A 23,429-nucleotide genomic window follows, 5' to 3' on the forward strand; every position below is an offset into this window, starting at 1 on the left:
GGAGTGCAACTTGAAAATGAATCTTGATGCAATATTTGATCTTCATCAGACTCTTTTTGTCTTCTTGTTTTTTGTAGATATCAATGTGATAAAGAATCAGATCAACAGTTTGCTGTTTGTGAAGAAGGTCTGTGAGACCAGAATACAGAGGCTGCAGTCAGGAAAGGTAATGTTCTCCAGAATGCCTCAGCCAGGGTGTCATTGTAATTACAACATCATTAAGTTATGTTAATTAAAATTAAGTGTTTTTGATGGCAGACTCTTAAGTAAATTTGTACTGATTTATTTGAAATCATTTTAATCACAAATAGTCTTTCAGATTAGATTTTTCTCTTTAGAAATGAGTGTTGTTGAATTTTTGTGTCTTGCCGTAGGAGATAGACGCCCTGAAACTGGCGGCAAGCTTTGGCAAGCTTTGTGTCATCCCACTGGAGCAAATACTGGTTCACAACATTGCACTTCAGTTTTTTATGGGTAAGTGTGAGAGGAACCCCTCCCAAGGCTTACAGGGCTGGCTCTGCTGAGGAAGCTACGAGGCTCCATACAAAGGGCTGAGAGGAATTTTTATTTTTTTCTGTAAAATGGTGTCAAATATCATGCCATTTACCAAGAATAACACTGCATACACTACAGTCTGCTGACTTTTTGGACAACACTGTGTATAATAAACCCTTTAACATACAGATTCTCACAGTTTGAGCATTTCGGTTTAAGTGCATCACCATTAAGATCTGTATTAAATGTACAAATTTATGAAAAACGCAGCTGAACCAGGACACAAATAAGCATTTCAGTAACCCCCCCCCCCCCTTTCCTGTCCCAGACTACATGCAGCAGATGGGGGGCCAGGCGGACCTGTTCTTCTGGCTGACGGTGGAGGGGTACCGGGTGACGGCCCAGCAGCAGCTGGAGGTCATGCAAGGCTGGCAGAGGGACGGGACGAAGCAGGGCAGCCAGACCAAAGGCCTGCTGAAGGCTGCTGTGCTGGGAGTCTATGAGCAGTACCTGTCAGAAAAGGTTAGCGCGCGTGCTAGCTCCGCCAGACCCTGCTAGAACTGTAAATCCTAGACCCGTCTGACAGCCCGCACACTGTAACGATCTGATACACCGCACCCGTTTATGAAGGGGAAAACTCCACATCTGCAGTACAATCAGTTCCTGGCGTGGTACGCTAGATATCACTTGCACTTGTCAGAGAAGGAAAATGCTAACAGTGTACAAGATGGTCCTCTGTGCACTGATGCAGTGGTTTGTTTTTCTCTATTAAGGGGTAAAACATTACATTGTGAAATGTTAAATGGACTTTTAAAGGGTTGTGAAAAATTCCACGCCATTTTGGTTTGATCGAGAGGACTAAATGAATTTCGATGAATCAACGACACACAAAACGCATGTTCTGTTTAATCTGAACTATTTTTTAGACTGTGTGCTGACTGTAATTCAGAAGGAAAGGGATGTTGAAATTATGCATATCGGCTTATCGATGATTTATTCCAAATGATGGATTTACAAACTAAACTGTGGCACAATTTCACATAAATTCTTATCGCAATAATAGATATGTTTTCTTTTGGAGAAATTAGATCAAGCATATTTTATTGTTGTCTGCACACCATGTGGTAAGTGCCACCAACAGTGTACCGGAGTAATAACAGTAATTAGCGCAGAACCTAGCAGCGCTACAAAAGCGGAGCAGATTAACCTGGTATCACCCTGTAAGGACAGCAGTTGGCGGCCTGGGGGGAGTGGGCTTGCGTGTGACGCACGCACTGGCTTCGCTGCCAAGTGCGGCAGAACAAATCGAGTGGGAGGAGAGCCACATAAATAAATGAAAGTTCAAGCTGTGTCCTTACAATCTGGAGAGAAGGAAAAACAGAGTCCAGCCTCAAAAAGGCCCGTGTTACTGGCTACTCTTCAAAGTCCATTGATTCCACTGCGTCAGGCTACTCACAAAGCACCTTTCTGAATGGAAATCTGTTTGAGTTGATATCCAGCAATATGCCAGATATAAAATTTGTTGATTGCTATTGTCACAGTCTCACCTTGTGTAAGTAAAAGTACGTAATACACATACTATCAGTACCAAAGTGTTTAATTTACCTGTTATAGGTTGCAGTACATAAAATAAATGATAAAATTACCCAATAATAAATGTACATGTTCAGAATCAAGTGAAAAGATGTAGTTTTCCTTGCACAGGCTTTACACTCCTGATGACACCTTTATTTTTTAGTTTCACTGAAACTTCTTTCAGTTTTGCCTCACACAGTGTGACACGGATTTGCAAGCCGTCTTCAGACTAGCAGATTAGCACACTGAACACCCAGCTGTACATGTCAGCACCTCAGGTGTCGATTTTGGAGGGCGCAGACACTCACGTGCTGTCCTCCGAAGCGTGCGATGGCTAGATCCCCCCATCGCACCATGGTTCACCAGCAGTGTGATGAGTTTAAAGTCCATGAAACATTTCACTAAACAGGTGGGCTTGTAGGTGACCAGTCAACCATCGGGGTTGCTATCAACCGTTGGGGGTTGCTAGACAGCGGTGAGATATGTGGATCCCTGCCAACTGAATCCTGACTAACCCTAGATGATGCTACTGCTAATTAAGCCCCAGAGTTGGTGCTGATGAGGTCGGGATTCCATCCCTGACCGTTGGGCCACACCCATGCACTAGAATGAACAGGATTATGAATCCTTTAACCGGACGTGCTGCCCAGCAGATCACACCTGGAGTATTTGAGACACGTTCTGGCTTGAGAAGGAGTGAGGCTTCAGTATGTCTCAGGTCATTTAAGACTGCTGAGCTGCACGGGTGCTGCCTTTCCTGTGTCAAAAAAAAAACATTCCATGTGTCGTTGTTTCTTCATGTTTCACAATCCAAATCCAAAACATTAATCCTGAAGACAAAGTTCACCAGCTGGTGACAGAGACATGGAGACGGTTTTCTGTCTTGTACAGGGACAGGGAGTCAGCGTGCCCCGTGAGATTCTGGAGCTCTGCAATTTCCTTATCTCATAAAGACAGGGCAGTCCTGCCTGTATAAACACTCTGGAAGCAGAGTCAGACACTGGAATTTGGTACTGAACTGAGAATTTCATGTGTTCATCTTCAGGCGTCACCGAGAGTTCAGGTGGACGAGGCTTTGATCGCAAAGCTGGCCGAGAAACTGCATAAAGAGGACCCCACGCCTGAGATATTTGATGATATCCAGAGAAAGGTGAATATTTATGCTCTTCTTCCAAATAAGCTATTCTCAGGAAAAAAAGGCCTTATTGATTCAGTGTTGACTCTTTCCAAGGAAGCAGTGTGTGTAAGAATCCACACGGGGCATAAGTAATAACTCAGGAATTTGAGACTTCCAGTAGGATTGGCAGTGCGTATTAGGTACAGATCCCGGGTGGGACATTGCAGCTGCACCTGCCCGAGATGCCGGAACACCCAGTCTGTCTTTATTTGTGACAGAATAAGCATTTCTTTTGCATACGTTCATAAATCTAGCTCTTTAGTTTTGTGCGCACACCATATATTTTTGGCTGTTGGACCAACAGGCAAGGCATTTAAATAAAGTGTCCAGCAATATAGCTGATAAAACACAGTTTAAAGGACCTGTGCAAGCACGTTTTTCTTTTTCATTCAAAGTCACAAGATAAAGATGCATACTGACTTAAAATTTATGAAGAGATTTGCTTTGGCTGCAAAGTATTTTGTATCAAACACTATCACTGGAGGTCTATGGATACTGTCTGCAAGTTCACTTCTGAGTGGCAGCCAACAAAACAGGTGCAACACTGATTGGTTGAAATGTAAATATTGATTATATGTTGTAAATGATATGTTATAACAATTTCCAAATGACCTATATCAAATCCTCCTGTAATGGGCAACAAAGAACTTGCTGTTGCTTACTGAGCCTTTCATGATCGAGAAATGAATTAAGGAACCTGGACTGAAAGAATAGGCCTAATGTCAGCATTTGTTGTTTTAGCGTAGGATTATTTTGATTGCTGAGCGGCTTTAAGCCGTGTAAATCAGGCCGTGCACACATGCGTGCGAGGTTAGACGTGCGCTGAGCTCTTGATTGACGGGCCCAGGTGTACGACATGATGCTGCACGAGGAGCGCTTCTACCCGTCCTTCAAACAGCACCCGCTGTACGTGCGCATGCTGGCCGAGCTGGACATGCTGAAGGAGCCCAGCCTGCGCGGGTCCGACGACGGGGAGGGAGGTGAGAGAGGGCCGCCTCCGCACAGCAGCGCCTCCGCACAGCAGCGCCTCCACACAGCAGCGCCTCCACACGCCAGCGCCTCCACACGCCAGCGCCTCCGCACACCAGCGCCTCGCGCCCGTAACGCATGGCCGTGGCGGCTCCCAAGTGTGTGCGGTGGTGTCTGTGACTGCAAAAAATATGACCGTCTGGAACATCTAAAAAATGACTTCAATCTTGTTCACCGTAATTGCTTGGTACAGATAAATTGGTCATTTCAGTTGAGTAGCAATTCAGTATTAACTTTATTAACCATGTAGGGAAATTTCTTAGCAACATTCACAAAAAGGAATAGCACAGCACCACATTCATATTGGATGTCATGTTGTTTATATCTTAGAATAGTCTAGATTGACTTCTCCCTCTAGCGTTGTTAGGAAGCCATTTTTACTCCCTCCAACTTTATTAGGATTCCATTTTTACTTGTTCACCACACTCTTTAAATGGACCGATTTTTGAAGACCACCATAGACCGTGTCATCTCTTCCATGTATGGCATGATTGTATATTCTTAAAATGGATGACTTTGAAGTGACAGGAAATGAGGATTTTGATGGCGTCAGTGCCAGAGACAGTCCCACTCAAACGGCACACATCTTTAGAGATGGGTCATGAATGTTTATTGAGCACAAATAAACAAACGGTCCAGTTACTGCCCATTACTGAGGGCACTACATCAGTTGGAATATTGCCTTTCTTCAGGAAATCAAATTAATAGACCAGATGCAAGGAAATTTCACATGAACCTCACCATTTCTAATATTTCGAAGTTATGTGACCAAAGAAATATGAGAGACCACAGTTGAAGGTATCTATGCATATCTTTAGGATTCACTTTTTATACTGTGATTAATAACTGAGATATTATTTGTCTTTTCTTTCCCTTCTCAGATAATGTTATGGCAAAGTTTTATTTGAAATTATGGCCCTGAAATATCTGATGGGTCTCCCCCTTGGGCATCAGTTGTATTAGTTGCAGATGCACATAGTGTCTGTGAATTTTAGATTTTGTTTAGAAAGCTTCCCACGGCTTTATAACGTTCTATCTTGGTTTCTTACTATAAGTTTTTCATTTTTATTTGATTATTTCTGCCATGGGAAATTTCCAGTGTGAGATTATGACTTTTTCTGAAAGTATTTTTCCTTCCCCCAAATGTTTTCTTTCTCTTAAAATGCTCGATATCTAATTTCTGAATTCACTTTTTTTGTACCTCCACAGAATCATTTAATGGATCTCCTACAGGAAGCTTAAATTTGGTACGTAGCCTTTCCAAACTGGCCTGTGATCAAGCGCAGCGGATGTAATTCAGTACGTCTGCTTTCCTAAGTGACATGGCTAACGTTAATGGACGTAGGGGCAGCAGTGTGATATAGTGCTTTGGGATCCAGGCTTTTGACCAGAGGCTTGTAGGTCTAGATCCCAGATGGGACATTATCATAGCTTCTTTGGGAGAATGTCCAGCTGTATAAACTGATAATGTGTCAATTATAGCCAGATTTTTCACTAGTGTAATAGCAACAAATGAAGTCATATTTTCTGTGTAATAACTGTGTTCTGACTACCAGAAATAAGGCAATGGTGATGAAACCACCGTGCTTGCTGTTAAGTTATAATCTGCAGGGGCTAAGAAGGCTGGCGGCTATGTTAGCCCTGTCTCCCCACCGCAGCGGACCTGGGGTTCTGACATAGCGAGGGATTCCTCTTGGTCATAAAGAACAGAGCGGAGAGAGGGAGGGAAGGAGGGGGACAAATGCAGGGTTAGAGAAAGGGACCACTGTATGTCACCCTGTCTGCTGCAGAAATACTGCTGTTCTGTGCGGTTGGAACTAAAAACCAAGCGGGGGTGGTGATGTCATCCATTTACTGTGGGACCCGTAGGATTTCTGTGAGAGTTATTTAAAATATGCAGCCTGTGTGAATCTTGCTGTGCATGTTTATGTGTCACATGTGGGCGTTTGTATGTGAGTGCTGGTGGGGGTGGATAACTTGAATTAAGGGACATGTAGAAGCTGGTCTTTCTTTCAGCGTAGCGTTTTCTGCCTTTTTTTAATTTCTCTGTAATAAACCCGTGTGTTTTTTGTCCCTTCAGTCATTGGACGACCTCTCCAATGCAAGTTCGGATGAATCAATGCAAATTCATGCTTTTATTTCCGATACTGGTATGTGCAAATCACCTGTTTATGATACATGTTTTGTTTTAAATTATTTCATCAGTATATATGACTATTTACCAGATGACAGTAATTGTATTTACAATTTTGTTATAATTTCATTCAATTACTATATTATGTTGCTGGCAGCAGTTAGAGTAATACTGCTGCATACTATAGCTTTCCATTTTTTCACTAATCAACTCCTCTCCATTACTGTATTGTCACTATACACCATTCTCACCTTTTCCTGAGTCTAACCAACCAGCATCAAACGCCTCTCAACCTCTGCCTTTTTTTATTGTCGTGCATCATGACATCACCATTCCATCATCTTCACCGTTTACTCTTTTCTTTTCTTTTTTCCTTCCTTTTGTCCTTCCTGCGCTTGCATCCGTCCTCGCACTGTCTTCCGTCCGTCCTTCCCTCCGTCGTGTGCTTCTCCCCGCTCTGCTTGCGTGCCCAGTTGCTGACACTTGTTTAAACCAAATTCATGTGGCAGGAGTGTGCAACGATCACGGGAAGACTTATGCACTGTACGCCATCACCGTGTCCCGGAAGGCTCCGGACGGCAGCGGGGACGCCTGGGTGACCTATCGTCGCTATAGCGACTTCCACGACTTCCACATGCGCATCACTGAACAGGTCACTACTTCTGAACGTCTGCCATTTAACTGTGATTTTCTGTAGCTCTTAAACGCTTCGTTATCGCTGTGTTACTCATTTCAGCAAGGCTGCACAGAGCAGATTACGGCAAGACCTTTTCAAAGCTATTTTACAAATAATGCATAGGTCCTTTTGCTTCAAATTTGAAAACTTGAGCTAGCTATATAGGACCTTCTTTTGTAACAGATTTTTATTATTATAGTTTATGGAATTTGAAGAACCATAATTTTTATAATTTTACATTTTGATTAGTGTGAAATAAATGAATGAATAAATAATAAATGAAAATGAGCGTTAATAATGAGAGTTTTTATTTTTTTCCATCATCCACGCCCGCCAGTAAAAACTTGAGTGTGATTCTTTATTCCCCCCAGTTTGAAAGCCTTGCTCCCATCTTGAAACTTCCCGGGAAAAAGACCTTCAACAACATGGACCGGGACTTCCTTGAGAGGAGAAAGAAAGACCTCAATGCTTACCTGCAGGTGAGACAGTCTGCAGCAGTTTGTCTGTAAATGACTGTAGGTTGTCTCAATGACGGCTTACAGCTGGCCTTGTACACACAACACTTTGTGAAGATTTCTTTTTAAATAATGGAACGCCAAATGGAAGTAAAACGCTTGTTGAACCTGCAGCTGTTGCTGAATCCAGAGACGATGAAAGCGTGTCCCACGCTGTCTGCGTATCTGTGCGACTTCCTGGAGAACAAAGCGTACAACAAAGGGAAGGGCGATTTTGCACGAAAGGTCAGAGCGCCCTCTACTGTCCATATTTAGAACACTTCCACATTAACACTCTCGGCGGTGGTCAACACGGTTTACTGTTGCACATGTCCAAGGGTCTCATAAAGTCTGGTATCCCAGCACCTGAAAAGTATACTCATGGAAAAAGCAGTTTAAGGTTGTTCTCCATGGAAATATAAATATAATCTATCGTAGACAGAATGTACAGCATGCCACATCTTGTGGACTACTGCTTTTTGAGAACAAAATTTATATGAAAATATATGTCAGGTCAGGGGTTCAGCCCAATAAATGATTCAATTAAAGGCTTGTTTTGAACATAATCATAATTTTAACCTCTTAGCGCATTGCCCCTAGTGGTGGGCACGCCCGCGTGCCTAAATTACTAAACTCAAACATTCGGTGCTACTGCAACCAAAGTGTGAGATGAAAACAGAAACGCGTTGTTTCAGTTTCATTAGTAGACAATACATGACAACTATGCCGAAAACGGAGTTTCGCAGCCCCACCATAGTCGCTCCCGTCGTTCATTTAACACACACCCCCTCCCTGCAGTCTCATCTAAAAAACACCCCCCACCCTTGACATAATGGACAATATTGTCTATCTTGGCATTCATAAAAATATTCTTTCACCACTAAAAAATCGTATTCCGTCATAGCAACAAGATAAACCCGACAATAGCCCTAAGATATGCCTATACAGCAGTGAAAACGCTGCTCACTGAATAACGAAATAAACGAGAAAAAGTTTTTAAAAATGATACCATGTCATTCTACAGTCAATATCTGGGACTAAATATTGAATAAATATAAAACCTTACTGTTGGTTTTACGTGTAGAGATGTCCCTTTTGAGACTGCGTGGTCATATATTGTCTTGGACAATCCGTTTGGGAAATATAGGCGCATCTGTGACGCCTGGGTATCTTCCAAAATAGCTGTGCGTAACACCACACCTGTTGTTTACGGCGTCGTCGCCCTTTTTAGTACAGTCTGACTAGATTTACAATTCATTTATTCGGTAGGCGAGAGTATAAGCTTTCTAACGATGTATAACATGTCTAATTCTGCTTTCGGAATAGCGTTTTATAGGTCAGCGTAACAGAAAATATTCTTAGCATAGCATTCACTTACGCAATCACACTCTGTTAGCAGACAAATACGATGCACCTAACGAAACATGTTCAAGGATATTTCGTAATTTCTTGGAAAATACTATTATTATTGAGGACTTCTGAACATAGCTAAGCCATATGTTTGCTGATAGACCTAGCTGACATCGTTTTCTGGAGCAAAACAGAAGCGAATAGAACAATATAATTGATACTGTCTCTCTGTCTCTATCTACTGAACATAGAGGAGATTTCACCATTGCTATGTAAGTATTATCGTTCAAAATATTTCGGTTATATACGTTCTTTTTGAAATTGAGTATTTTTAAATAGGTTAGTGGTGTTATATAATGTAAATATTTCACACTGTAATGTAAGCGTTAGACGGAAGTGTAATAGTTTTTGTGAAGCATGCAACAGTGATGACGTCAGAGCTGGAACATTGCCAAAACGTGGTGGACGGGTGAAAATTGTTTTCATGTTGTCTCATCCCCATACAATAAAACATACGAGAGTACAGAGTATAGAAATACACACGAGTTAATTATTACACATTTAGGTACTGTACCGTATTTCGTGACAATGTTTTTGCATTATTTTTTTAATCTGATAGCAATGTTTCATCTTAAACCCTCATAAGGGGCTCATTTATATGCTTTATAATGGACAAAAAACATTTTATTCAATTTTGGAGAGATTTTGGATATGTTTCTGGACACCTAGCTATTTTAGACCACTGTACTGACTGAAAGCTTGTAATTCCCATTTGAAAATTATGCAACAGTGATTTTCTTGAGTCAAAACAGTTGATTTGTAGTGAAATACATGGATATGTTATGATTTACAGCAATGCATAATTTAGACATTTTGGATAGATTTGGAGATGCTGGGTACACTGCTTAGTTTTTGCTTCATACATCTATAGTAGTTCTACATATCCACCCTTAGATTTTATGAACTTGTGGTCAAGAAGTTTTTGACCTAGCACATGTATAGTTTAACCTCCTGCATATATTCAATCTCGCAGTATTTCATTGCGAACTTAAAAAGTGCAAATTTATTTTGGATTTTTTGTCAAAACAATTGCATTTGTGGCACTTTATTTCTTCCAAAATTATGAATATAAACTAATCTGTGTTAGTATTGTAAATTGTACAAATGTCTTGCTTCATTTAAGCCATTTTTCAAGTCTCTGTGGTGTTCACGTCTGGAGTTATAAAGCTTTAAATAGGGTACCCCCTAAATGGGCAAGGATTGGCAAAATTTGGCTTGTTCCTTAAGAGGTTAAGTAAGTTTGGCAATGCGATAAAGTTTGATGATACATTCTGACGGGGAACAGGTATTTCTCATCGAGGGAACTGGACAGATACGGAAGAGTTATTTTGCCCTCAAGCAGAGCACTTAACCTGAAGTGTGTCTGTTTGCCCACTCACTTAAATGGATGATGTGCGACAATGTTGAGCTGACAGAGATGAACCCTTCTGACCCTCAGATGGACACCTTTGTGAACCCCCTGCGGAACTCCATGCGCAACGTGTCCAACGCTGTCAAGTCCCTGCCGGATAGCCTCGCCGAGGGCATGACCAAAGTGTCCGACAACATGGGCAAGATGTCCGAGAGACTGGGCCAGGACCTCCGGCAGTCCATATTCAAGGTGCCTTTAAACGGACAGCCGTGAGTCCTGAATGCTAGTCGTACAGCGTGGCCGTGCGGAGCACCTCACTGCCCAAGCTGCCTGTAGCCCTCTGTGAAACTGTGTGTTTTTAGAGTATTACACTTTGTCATGGATGCAGTAGCTGTGCTTGGATAACAGGCCACGAACAGCAGTGGTACTGACAGGGAAAGTCGTAAAGGGCAGGGTAAGGATTTAAGTAACTGCCTGAGTTCCTGAGCGCTGGGGAATGTGTTGTGGAAGTTGCGTTGTGGACGCGACGCGGGCGAAGGGTTCTGTGCTGTAAGGCCGATCTCGCCTTCCTCAGGTGCCCCCGATGATGCCGAAGTCGGACATCAACTCGGAGCACTGCAGGGTCTCCGCGCAGCTGGATGACAACGTAGGTACAGCCGCCCGCCCCGGCCCCTCCCACGCCTCCCCCCCCCCCCCCCGGCCCCTCCCCCGGCCCCTCCCACGCCCCCCTCCCTCCCTCCCTCCCGGCGCTCGTCTTTCGGCGCGGCGGAGGGGCGCTGGCGTGGGAGACGGGGAGTGTGCACAGCTGTGCGTCGGAGCGCTGGAGCTGCACCGGGCCCGGGGTCGCCACGGCACCGGGGATACATTTCTCACTGCGTATCTCACCGGGGCTGGAAATGAGCTCTCAAATCCACGCGCGTCTGCGTATGCACATATTTTAGGGCTTACCTTAAATGCAGCGTCGTGGCTTTTCTCTGGCCGGTTATGAAATGCCTGGTGCTTTCGCCTGGGGGGGGGGGGGGGGGGGTGTATTTTTTTCCTCATAGAACACCCCCCCCCCCAGCAGTACGTGCCAAATGAGCGATAAACACCGATGCGCAGCCGTTTGCCCAAATGTGACATTTAAGCATTCAAATTTGGTAATGTAATGTATACGCGGGGCTCCGATAGGCAGGACAGGCCTTTAGTCCCAGGTATTAGCACGAGAGTATCCTCTCCCCGGAGAGGGCCTGACGGGCGTGGCCCCGGGCAGCCGGTAGCGCACTTCAAAGCCGCCGGTGACCCCGCGGAGCCCCAGAAACGCCGGCACTTTCCCACTGTTTGGGTTACATCACCAATCGTCGATGCGAACGTTTTAAGGAGAGGGGGCCGCTTTTATCTCTCTCTCCTTGACCAGGAGCGAGGGCGTGCAAGATTAGCGCAGATTATATGCAGATTTGTCATCGTCATAAATCCACAGCTGTCCGGGGCTTCACATTTTTATTTGTCACTTCAAAGCATTCTTCACTGTCTCTCCCGAGTTTTATTGTTTTTCCCCCCCCAACTGACAAATGTCTTTTCGCTTTCAAAGGGGAGACCAAAAAAAAAAGTCCCTGTCCTGTTTTGCTTCAAAAATATTATGTGCTGTATTGTATTTGTCTAAGAGCTTTGGCCTGCTGGATGTGAAAGAGTTTACTGATTGTGGCGATGACGTTAAATTGCCGTGCGACTGTGAGCCGAGTTGACCTTTGACCCCCTGAAGGTGGACGATAACATTCCACTGCGGGTCATGCTGCTGCTGATGGACGAAGTGTTTGACCTGAAAGAGAGGAACCAGTGGCTGAGGAGGAACATCAAGAACCTTCTGCAGCAGCTCATTCGCGCTACCTATGGAGACACCATCAACAGGTACAGCACGCGCAAGCACCCGACACACAAACATTCAGTGTGGAAACATCATGACAACACGCTGTTCATAAGCACGAGGGTAAACGTCCAATCAGTTCATCCTGAATAAATATGAGCCGTCATAAAACTGTACTTTTAAGAATGTGACACTTGGCACTGTTGTGACATTGCTAACTTGATGTGGTATTTTCTGATATCTGTTGAAATGACCAAATGTATAAGGAATGGCCCTGACGCTTTACTGTTTCAGATAATATCACAACCCCTGCCTTCCGCAAAATAACATAGAAACATGCATGAATACAATCTGTCAAATGACTGAATTCATCATTTCTAATGATGGAATATCTGATTTCATTGCAGAAAAATAGTCGATCATGTGGATTTCATGACGTCTCCAGAGCAGGTGGCTGACTTTGTGAAGCGCTTCAGGTAATCAGCACTTCCCTTCCACACGCGTGGGTATTTATTTAAATCTCCTGTCCTACGTTCATCGCTCACTTTTCACACCTCTCACAGAGACTCCTATTGGCCCAATGGGATCCTGGCAGAGACTCCGCCCCGCAGAGACAAAAACATCCGCATGAGGACCAGGGTTGCTGCCAAAACCAGCCTGCTGGGGATAATGCCAGGTGTGTGTGTGTGTGTGTGTGTGTGTGCGCATGCGTACGTGTCTGGGTGTCTGTGTGTCTGTGTGTCTATGTTGTGAGTATCTGCATGCTCTTGTGTGTCAGGGAGAAAGTGAGCAAGGCTGCGTGAGTCTGTGAACCAGCAAGGGGTTGATCATCTGTTGTCCAGTGTTAAATACTGGCCAGAGCTCTCTCCCCTGTTCCCTGTTCCCAGCACTCTGTCCTTTGGTAGCGTAACGCATTTTCCCGCTCGTTTCCCTTCCCGTGCGGCCGCAGACGAGCTGAAGCACATCATCGGCGCAGACACCACCCGGAAGGGCATCCTGCGCGTCTTCGAGATGTTCCAGCACCAGCAGCTGAACCGCCGGCTGGTATACGTCTTCCTGGAGGGCCTGCTGGAGACCATGTTCCCCCAGTGCAAGTTCCCCGAGCTCTTCGCCAAGCTGCACTCCTGCTCCGAGCGCACGCACAGATACTCGCAAAAGCTGAGGACAGCGCAGAAGAGGTGACGGGCCACCGCCGCCACCACCAGGGGGCGGTACGGAGGGGGGGGAGACGAGGGGGGCCGACATCACTGCCCAGAGAGCGCCCCCCTCCCCTGCCCTCCGCACCCTGTAAGCGAGCTCTGAATCATCGCGCCTGTAGCATGGAGTTTTCGATGGGTCTTTGTGGATCCTAAGCTGCCAGAGCCAAACCACTGAAAAAAACTTCAGAAACTATGGTGCTGGACAACTGCTGATGGTATCAGATGTTCTTTCTGTCCATGTTTTTACTGTTTCCTCATTTTAAAAGTTAGGTGATAGTTTGAAGTGTGGGACAACCTGGCCCCATATGGTAGGTTCCTTCAGACTTCCACGGTATGTAGGCCCAACGTAGTTTTTGCAGAGGTGAGGCACAAGTAGAGTAGTACCTTTAGACACTTTTTATTGGATCAGAGAGTGGTGCTGAACAACAAATGAGAAATCAGAATGGTGAGATTGTATTGAATGGACAGTGGTGGGTTTGCACCCTACACCTGCTTTGGTGGAATTGGTTTTGGGGCCTGTAGAACCGGAGAGAAGGTGAACTTGCATTTAAAACATTATTCCGGCCCAACCTGCATATCCTGTTCAGTTGCATTTTCACAGCTGGGATTTCAGACGCCAGTTCATTTTAAATGCATTCATTCATCCTTCAACTAATTACACAAAACATCTTTGTGGCCAAATTTTGTAGCAGGGAGCCCATCAGTGTGTTCCTGTGGTAACAGATTTAAGTGAGTATTCTTCCCTGACGTGTTCATTTTAGTCGCTGTCAATCCTGTGATGGTGTGTGAGAGCTGGGGTGAAAAAATACTTGATTCATTAATTCCTCGCAGAGTTAAGGAGTAACTGCCATAGCAGTTGGACTGAATGCCCCTCGCATATCAGATGCAAGAATTTTGTTTGAAGATTCTGCACATTCCTAGTGTTCGCTTGGATTTCTGAAACGGGTGTTGGGGCACTTTCACATAAAGTATAGCATTTAAATACTTGTGGATAACTTTTAACCAGTGTAGAGCCTAACAGGATTTTCACACTACATCTTAGCACCAACTGCAGCCGATACATGAGAGGGTGAACGGCTGTCCTCTAAATACCGAGTGTGAAAGTGCCCTTTGACTTAAAGTACCGTTAAACACTGGGGGGGGGGAACCTGCTTAATATCTTAGATTCCAGTGAGAAACGCAGGAGAAATCACCAACTTCCTAGAGGTGACTGAATCCATTTGACCTGTTGTCCAGGGATTGGATTTTGATGCAGATAAATGTTTGTGTTTGTTTAAAGCATACTGAGATATGCTCTAAAGAATGTAACTCTCGGATGTAAAATATCTGTTTGTGTCCTTTTTTTAACCCGGTTACATGTTGTAAAACATTGTATGCTTGCAGATCTGATTGTAAAGATACGTTTGTAGCTGTAAAATGGGGAAAGTCCCACTTGAGTCAGGAAAACTGTGCCACTGATAGATAGCGAATCAGCCTTAATACTAAACGAGAGTTTAGAGAATTGAGATGCGCTAGAGGTTAGAGACCCTGGCAGACTACTTCAAATGCATAGATTAAAATACCAAATTCTGTGTGTTTCTTCATAGTATTAGTCATTTTGTGCAATATTTTTTTTCTTTCATGCATGGTTATCAGAACAATTGTACAAAAATATTTTTGGATAGGCATAAAAGAGAGAACAAGTTAACTGGCACTGAAAACCCAACCAGTTACATTCCGCTTGTCAAGTTGAGTTTAAGGACTTGTTTTATAAGTCTTACATTTTTTCACTCCTCTGTGACACTTTTATGAATAATGGACATTTTTCATCTGCGCATGGCTTACAGCACAAGCATTCTGATGTGCACATTGAAAATAATTTCAGTACATAGTTGCAAACATGTACAGTATGCAGCATAGACGGACATACAGCATACATGTCTGCAACTCATACTGCGCGTCGTAATTGGAAGCTTTTACTTGCTTCCTGTATTACACAGTAGTAGATATCCAATCAGAATGATAGTTGATTCCACCGATATGTGAATACCTGGGCAGTACCTCCAATTAGGTGTGAGGGGGAAATGCCCAATCCCAGGCTGCATTGCAACTCACCCCCTCTCTGCCCTCTGACCTCTAAATTTGAGCCTTCAGTTTGGCCATAAAGTTTTATTTTATATGGTGAAAAATCACAGCACTTGAAGATCATGTGAGTAGATGAATTATACGGGAAAAACATCAATAAAACCTAGTGCGCTTAACTATGGTGGACATGTATTTTATCATACTAACACAAATAATACACTAGTAATTATTAAAACTTTGAAAAGAAAGTAAATAATTGCATATTTACTTTGCATTGAATAGCTGTGCTATATTTTTATGGAGTATTTATCTTACTTTTTATCATGTATGTCTAAAAAAAAGTACCCGTTTAGATTTTTTTTTGTTTGTTTTTTTTGTAAATGTATGGATATGGATTGCACTGTGTTGATGTGCTTAAAGGCAATTCTGAAGAGAGTTTCAGACCCAACTCTTACCCGCTGCTTCTTCTCTCTCCCTCACCACCTAAGCGATCACTAGCTAAGTAATCACTTGAGGGGTTCAGGGGTTGAGATAGTGGTTTGGAATTCAGCCACAATGTCAAGTGTCTCTTGACCCCCCCCCCCCCCCCCAAGACCACCTGGTCCCCTAGGATGTAGGAGTTTTTTCTTCTTTGTTTGAATCACCCTGTATATATGAATTTATGATAATTAATTGTGCATATCATTGTATAGTATCTGTCAACAGTGTGCCTAAATGTACTGTCAATTCTATTTTCTTATTTTTCTTTTAGGAGCAAAAAGTTAATCAGAATGTTATGGTCATTTTAATGGACTGAAAAGGCCTCTAAAAAGATTTCTGTTTGCTCAGTGCTAACAATGAATTCAGTATAACACTAATAAAATGTTAACTTAAACGTTTTACTGTGGTTTTTGATAAGACTCCAGCTTAACACCAAAGCCTAAAGTAATTTTCTTCGCATTTCACAATAATAACTCGGACCCGTGGTCTGTTGACGGCCTTCATCATTTCCATCACCACAATTTCGCATTGGTTAGTGTTTCAAGGTTGAATAAATACTTTATATCAATTCGTCTTAAACAATTATTCAAAGGGTCAAAACGTAACCGGGCTGTTGTTGATAGCAGTTTAATGAGCAGCGTCTGACTATGTCAAGTTGCCTACAGGAGAGAAGCAAGGAGCGGTATTATGTTTGAAAATGCAAAGCTATAATTTAGCTTAGCTATAACTCGCGTTCCTCTCTCCACCCACCACCGTGCTAATACAGCAGCTGGGAGTGACCGGCCGGGTGACACGTCTTTCATCCTCTGATCTGAATTGTCCAGCTGTTCGCCATTCATCACGCTGACTGCATGAGAGTCGCGACGCCCCCACTTCCCATCGAATACGACATGGTCGCGCGCTCATCACTCCTTAATGTACTACGTGTCCGCGGAGCTCTATGTAGGCTACGATTAGTCCCCTACCGTCCATCATACGTAGATACCGTAAACTACCGTCCGTCATGCAGGCAATGTAACGCATCCGTTGGTTCTATAAAAATTTAACCTGCAAAAAAAGGTGTATGTTAAACCAGACTCCCCATAGACTGAAGCAAGGGTGCTCTCCTGAAAGCAGCATGACCAGCGATTTTAATGGATTGGGCCGATTTTGAAGAACAACGATGAAAACATTTTAATAATTCGATTATGGTCAAAAAGGGAAATGATTCAGAAAGATAATTATGAGCACGTGTAAATAATCATCTGCCATATCGCCAGAACATAAAGAAAGTGTATATCGAAATTGATCCATTATTTGTTTAATATTTAGGACATCAGTATCATCAAAACATAGAGCTTAGTGGAAAGCTTGGAGTTTATTTATCATGTAGGTGAGACCTGGAGGAGATGGGACAGCTTCAGCTGAACAGAGTCTGATCTACCCCACAAATGACACAAAGACAAACATGCAAAAGCCCAATGGATGCAAAGTGTGGTTGGGAGCGCAGGTGCCTTGACTGAGCGTGTCTGAGAAATTCGGAAGGTCAGAGGCTGAAGGGGTAAATGCCAGGGCAGGCTGGTTGCTAATCGGATGCGCGGGGAGGGGGCATGTCGGATGACACCTGTTTTCACCATCTCAATTTGTTTTCTCTCTTCTCTCTGCATTTTACACCTCTTAATTCAATTTGTGGGGATCCTCCCTTCTGGGCCTGCCCCAGCTGCCCCCAGTGAATGCACATTCCAGCTGGTGTTATTGGGAGTTTAGGGGGCTTAGGGCAGATCCAGGAGGATTACCCCCGGCTGGGGAAAGGAACACCACCACTGCCACCTTATCCCCCTCTCCCCCCGAAACTCAAGACTGCCAGTGAAACCTAGCGGGCATATCCCAAATACTTTCTCATCATGCCCCAGCTCACAATAATATACTCAGATTGCACTACTTACTGGAACAGTTGCTTGTTCACAGGGGGGTAATAACTGCTCTGGTTGTTGTTATTTCACCCCAGACGGCTTTGTGTAGGATCCACTAGATGTCTGAAATGTTGACATTAAAAATACTTTTGAAAGGAGCCGGCTAATTCAACAGACTTAGCATGTAATAACCGTTAGCCTCTGGAACAACCTCGTAATGGGTCAGCCGGCTGTCAGTCGCTTTATCATTGTTCTTATGGTAACCAACCCTGTTCCTGGAGATCCATACCATCCTGTAGGTTTTCATTTTTATCAATATTTAATTTTTATTCTCTTTTTATCTTGTTTTATGTTTGCGCCTGTCATAACTGACTATGATTGTTGTGTTTTTCTCTGTCTTCCTTTGCTTTTATTATTAAGTTGCATTCTGTATGAAAGGTGCTATATAAATAAAGCTATTATTATTATTATTATTATTATAACTTTAATAAAGCACACCTCATTCAACAGCTAGAGATCTTGTTGAACTGCTAATAAGTAAAGCCAAGTGTGCCTAATTAGGGTTTAAATCTTATCTTACAGGATGGTAGATCTCCAGGAACAAGGTTGGTTGCCACTGCTGTAGGAAATTGAGTAAATTTGTTATAAACCCTATGAAGGTTTGATGTCCTATACTTGGGTGTTGTAAGTCTACAGCACCCGTACTGTACTAAGAAGGAAAGTTTAGAAAGGTATCGAGTTACACATCTTGCACAACATACTTTTGATAGTCATTATTATTATTTTTTTTGACTTTTTAAAATGCATTAATAATTTTATAACAACTGTATACATTTTAAAAAATTATAATATCTATTCCCTACAATATGCCACGTTCGGAACACACACAGCCTCTCATAATGTCTGGGTATGGCATTCATTTCCTGGGTGAGAATCAGCCCTTTGTGCGCTGCTCAGAATGTCATTCTTGTGTGGCAGATCTTGGCACTGCTAAACATTGGCATACACAGTACTAAGTACTGTGTGTGGACTGTGGTATTTCTGCCATCCAGACAAATCATCTTCCTGCTTCATCAGCTGTTGTATGTACCGGTTAACATTCCATACTCAGCAAGTTACGCATTGCTTACTCTAGTAAGATCATTTTAAAAAATCAAGTAGATATATAGCAAAAGAAGTGCTTTCAACTTTTAAATCTGCTTCATCTAAAGAAACTATAATAACCATAATGCTCAAAATAAGTCAAGTGAAGCCTGTTGTTGCTGTGAGTTTCATGACGGAGGACTACAAAACTACTTTATCTTTAAAGGCAATTACATGTATTGTCCTAACTATTAAAAATGAGTAGATTTGGACTGGTTAGATTCAATGTTAGGTTCTTAAACCAGAACTTTTTTTCTTTTATTCATCCCAGGTTGTTACATGAGCTATTGTGTGTCATTGCAAATTTAACAATGTCAGTTCGTGCCAAAAAATTCTTTTTTTCTTTTTTTTTGTATTTATTGTCTGACAAACCTTCCAAACAGCCTCTGTCATACACAATTTACAGTGGAAAAAAAGGATTGTCCTTTGAAACATTGCTCATGTTTGTATTGCTTTCATTTCTGAATAGTAGAAACAAACAAATGAATTGACCGCTAATGACAATCATTGATCTCTTGTGCAAGATAATGTTCAGTGTAAAATCAACTCTACCAGAGTACTTTTAACTCTAATAGAGTAAATATTGCCATGACTGGACTCTGTTAGAGTTGATTGATCATTGCTAGAGCTGATTTAACACTAGTAATTTTTCTGGACTTTGTGATTCTGTAAAACTAACTATATTCACATATTGTAATACACATATTGTTTCCTCATCACCATTTTTCACAAAATGTACTGACTAAAAAAAAGTAAAAGCTCAGCTACAGTGCCGTTTTTTTTTTGCTTCAGTTTGCTTCCCAGCTGAACTTCTTATACTACCCAACAGTCCATATAATCAGGTATATTTTATGCCCCTTGAATCTGTGATTGACAGTTGATGGTCCAATCATCACATGCTCACTATAAAATGGCCGTATTACATTGACCAGTCCAACCATAAGTCTTCCTAAAATCATTCACAGACACTGCTAAAAGACTGAAAAATAAAAGAGGCCCCCTGCAGTTTTCAGTCAACGTTCTCAATAAACCTGGGGAAAGTACAATGGTGCCACCTTGTGGCCATTAGGAAGACATTACATTGATTCAGTACTGATTAATAGAAGATTTTTGAGCCCTGTAGTTATCAGTGCTGTTTTACTGCCAATGTGAATTGGAAGTCTAACCTTTTTAGACACTATTTGTCATTTAATCTCCATTTCCACTAACATGTCATCATAATGTAGTCCAGTTCAGTGATTTTAAAACACTGCCTACTTTGGAATAGCAAGTTATTCTAGTAATGATTTCCATGAGTTGGGGGTTTTAACAAAAATATTTGGACCTCCCTTGACAGCTCCTTTGAATGCACAACCACAATGTCTAAAATAATGCATGTGAAGTGAGGTTGCTATTGCTTCTGCTGCATTGTTAAACATGTTGACTGCGTATCTCTGATTAGAGACAATATCTGAAAATAGGACTGTACCGTTGTTTGACTCTGACAACAAGCAGTGCATTTAACTGCACCAGAATTGCACTAGAGTGCCTGAATCTTTAATAGCCATTGTAATGAACAGACATACAGTACATTGCATAGGGAATGGGAGAAATATAACAATTCCAGCAATCTTCAGGTCAAAATCTATTAAATATGCATGTGCCATTGTGTTTCTGTGAATAAGGTGAATAAATTGTCAACAACTTGTGCAAATATCCAGCTACTGCATGTAAAAGGGTAGTGTGCAAAAGTGCATTTCCCTGGATATTTTAGAAGCTTGAAATAGAAACATATTTCTTGTTTCTAGATGCCATATTTTACCAAGTAATAAGAACCAAAGCATCTTGTCTTCTTCTTTATTTATTATTTGCAATTTAATAATAGTCACTCAACAAAATCAGTAAAAGTGGCTACACTAACACAACGGAATTACAGTTGTCCTAATGGAGCACATTACAGTTGCATATGCATTCCAGATTTATGCACACACACACACGCATGCATGCACACACCACACAGTATACCCACTCAGGTCAGTTGTACTAGGGCTTGCCTTACATTACATTTTTACATAACATTTTATTACAACAGTTATAGGAGCTAAAATGCTGGGACTAGGCCTCACTGAGGCATTTCTCATTTGGACTGAGGGTCTACTGGATGCTGGACTGAAATGCTGTTCTGAGATACATCCATATGGCAGGATCTCTCTGACCCCCTGCTTTACAATAATTTAGGTCCTTTTCACTGATTCTGAATCTCCATTGGCAAATGGGTTCTGCGCTGGCGGCTTACTGTTAAAAACTAAATCAAATAAATATAGAAATCTAACTTCAGAAGTGAGGGTTCAAAAAGGTCTGACGTTCACAGGATTCTGTCTGATTATAATAATAGCCTAGATTAGCCAGACCAGTTGCTCGACCAGTTGCAGTAGGTATTTTTCATTACGCAAGGAACAAGTTGCTCACTAACACTACATCACCTTGCAGTCAGTGCATGCCTGTCTCAGTTATTTCTGATACTAGATCTGCCAAAGAAAAAAAAACATTTCTTCACAAGAACAGGGCTCCCTTTCTTACAGCCATAATCCCAATGCAATACCCCTACCCTGTTCATGTGCCCCAAATGCATAATTTATAACCTCCCATACACATAACACATAATGCTGTGTTATGTATGAACCCAATGCGTGCAATATTGCGTATGGTAATGTACAATGATGGATGACCTCACCATGGGGTGTGTGATGCTAGAATTTAGCTAGCTCCAGCTGGTCAGTCAGCACTGATCTATAGTATTTTGGATTTCCCATTTTCTCCCCAGATGTTCAAGTAACCTTTTAACACATAGCTTTATATAGCATGATAACCAGGCTGTATGAATGTACCTTGTACCAAGGTCCAACGTTAAACAAAACAAAAAATATTCACACATGCAACCATGATTTATATATATATATATATATATATATATATATATATATATATATAGTGTGTCAACCAGAATTAAATATCCTTTGCAGGAGCTGTTGCATAACTCAAAACAAATGGCACCAAAGTTGAGAATTTTCATCATACCAACAAGAATGCTTACGATGCCATCTTTGGACCGATCTCTGAATGAACGGCCAACACAATGATAGTGCTGACAAATGTTTCAGAACACTGCCAAAAATAACTCCGCAGGAATTCCCTTATTCCCCAATGAGACCAGCCTGTGCTTGTTCGGCAAGCCAAGTGAAGAAAGTGGTATTATTCATTTGATATTGTGACTTGCATTATACACTTTCAGGCACTCTATTACAGCTGTGAAAAGGGAGAAAGGGAACTGACTGGTGCATGTTGCTACTCAAGCATATTTAGGCTTTACTCCACTTTCTCCTCACTCCTCAACCTTTCCCTTCCCTCACCTCCTTCAGTCCTCACTACAGATAACATCAATTGATAGGTTGACATTTATAACTCCATTGATATGGTGGAGTCCCCAAACACCTCAGTTAAGCGTCTCCATCTCCCCACAGATTGCCCCAATCCTCTCTCTATGCATTCTCTCATCTTACGAATGATGACATCACTCAGCTCCTGCAATCCCACGTCCAACTTCCTTCTTCCTGGATCCTGTCCTCCCACCACTCCTCTATTTAATTTCTCCTGGCATCTTCCCCATTTGTCTGCTCCATGGTGAGCTCATCCCTGTCAACTGGATGTGTCCCTGCAGTCCCCTACCAAGCTCGTCTCATCACCCTGCTCAAGAAACCCACTCAACTCCTCTGTCATCCAGTATGGTCATCTTTCTTTCTTTTTTAAAGTTATGAATAAGTTATGTTTTTTCATTACTTATGTTTGGACAGTGCTGTAAGAGCTCTACAAAAAGTAGAAGAAACAGAATGGCAAAAGAAAAAAATATTCTAAGCACTTCAGAACGCTGTAAATCAGATTGATCTACAATACACCTCCCCTTTGAAGCGCTGTTTCCAGTCAGTATGAAAAAGGACTAAATTTATCCACTCCTGGGATGGACAGGAGAGTTGGACACAGAGATGTGGGAATTTCAGTTTTCAGTCTTTTATTTAGAGCGTGAGAAAGAACTGGTTTCCCAATATAAGAAAAAGAAAATAAAAAATCTTCTCATATTACCCTCACAGGACCGAGGTAAAAACAATAAATTAAAACAAAATAAATCAAAGTAAACAGATAACCTTTCAGCCAGGTCTTTCTTGTACTTGCTCACTCTCAGTGTGGTGTGAGTTCCTGATCTCAGACGCCTACCAAGGAAAGAATCACACTTAAACCTGGACCGATTCGTAATGCAATCCAGGTGTGTGTGTACCTACTTAACCGGCAGGGGTAGTCCTCAGATTGCCAATTCCTATTGCCAAAACAAGCCCTGCCACAGAATCCCAAGAACACGTGAAAACGAAACATCACTCTACATAGATAGCACAGTGATGTTTAGTAATGTTCTTGCATTGAACTGGGTTTCACGAT

At 42.3% G+C, this 23,429-nt stretch overlaps 1 protein-coding gene across 5 annotated transcripts in view; it reads left to right on the forward strand.

Moving 5' to 3' along the window:
• LOC118234474 (sorting nexin-13-like) overlaps positions 1–16,325 on the forward strand; it is a 28,939-nt gene extending 12,614 nt beyond the window's left edge. For 2 of the 5 annotated variants that reach the window (XM_035431037.1, XM_035431061.1), the window contains exons 11-26: positions 78–166; positions 375–474; positions 824–1,017; positions 3,116–3,220; positions 4,095–4,227; positions 5,486–5,523; positions 6,357–6,426; positions 6,920–7,062; positions 7,458–7,565; positions 7,716–7,826; positions 10,429–10,590; positions 10,916–10,987; positions 12,083–12,228; positions 12,592–12,660; positions 12,748–12,860; positions 13,134–13,366. In XM_035431037.1, coding sequence (XP_035286928.1) covers positions 78–166; positions 375–474; positions 824–1,017; positions 3,116–3,220; positions 4,095–4,227; positions 5,486–5,523; positions 6,357–6,426; positions 6,920–7,062; positions 7,458–7,565; positions 7,716–7,826; positions 10,429–10,590; positions 10,916–10,987; positions 12,083–12,228; positions 12,592–12,660; positions 12,748–12,860; positions 13,134–13,366 — 1,886 coding nt within the window. Of the gene's footprint in view, positions 1–77; positions 167–374; positions 475–823; positions 1,018–3,115; positions 3,221–4,094; positions 4,228–5,485; positions 5,524–6,356; positions 6,427–6,883; positions 7,063–7,457; positions 7,566–7,715; positions 7,827–10,428; positions 10,591–10,915; positions 10,988–12,082; positions 12,229–12,591; positions 12,661–12,747; positions 12,861–13,133 lie in introns of all 5 variants that reach the window. The other 3 variants (XM_035431052.1, XM_035431043.1, XM_035431028.1) reach the window with 2 other exon arrangements.
• The last annotated feature ends 7,104 nt before the right edge of the window (positions 16,326–23,429 follow it).

The sequence above is a fragment of the Anguilla anguilla genome, chromosome 1 (genome assembly GCF_013347855.1).
Source record: "Anguilla anguilla isolate fAngAng1 chromosome 1, fAngAng1.pri, whole genome shotgun sequence".
Taxonomy (NCBI): Eukaryota; Metazoa; Chordata; class Actinopteri; order Anguilliformes; family Anguillidae; genus Anguilla; species Anguilla anguilla.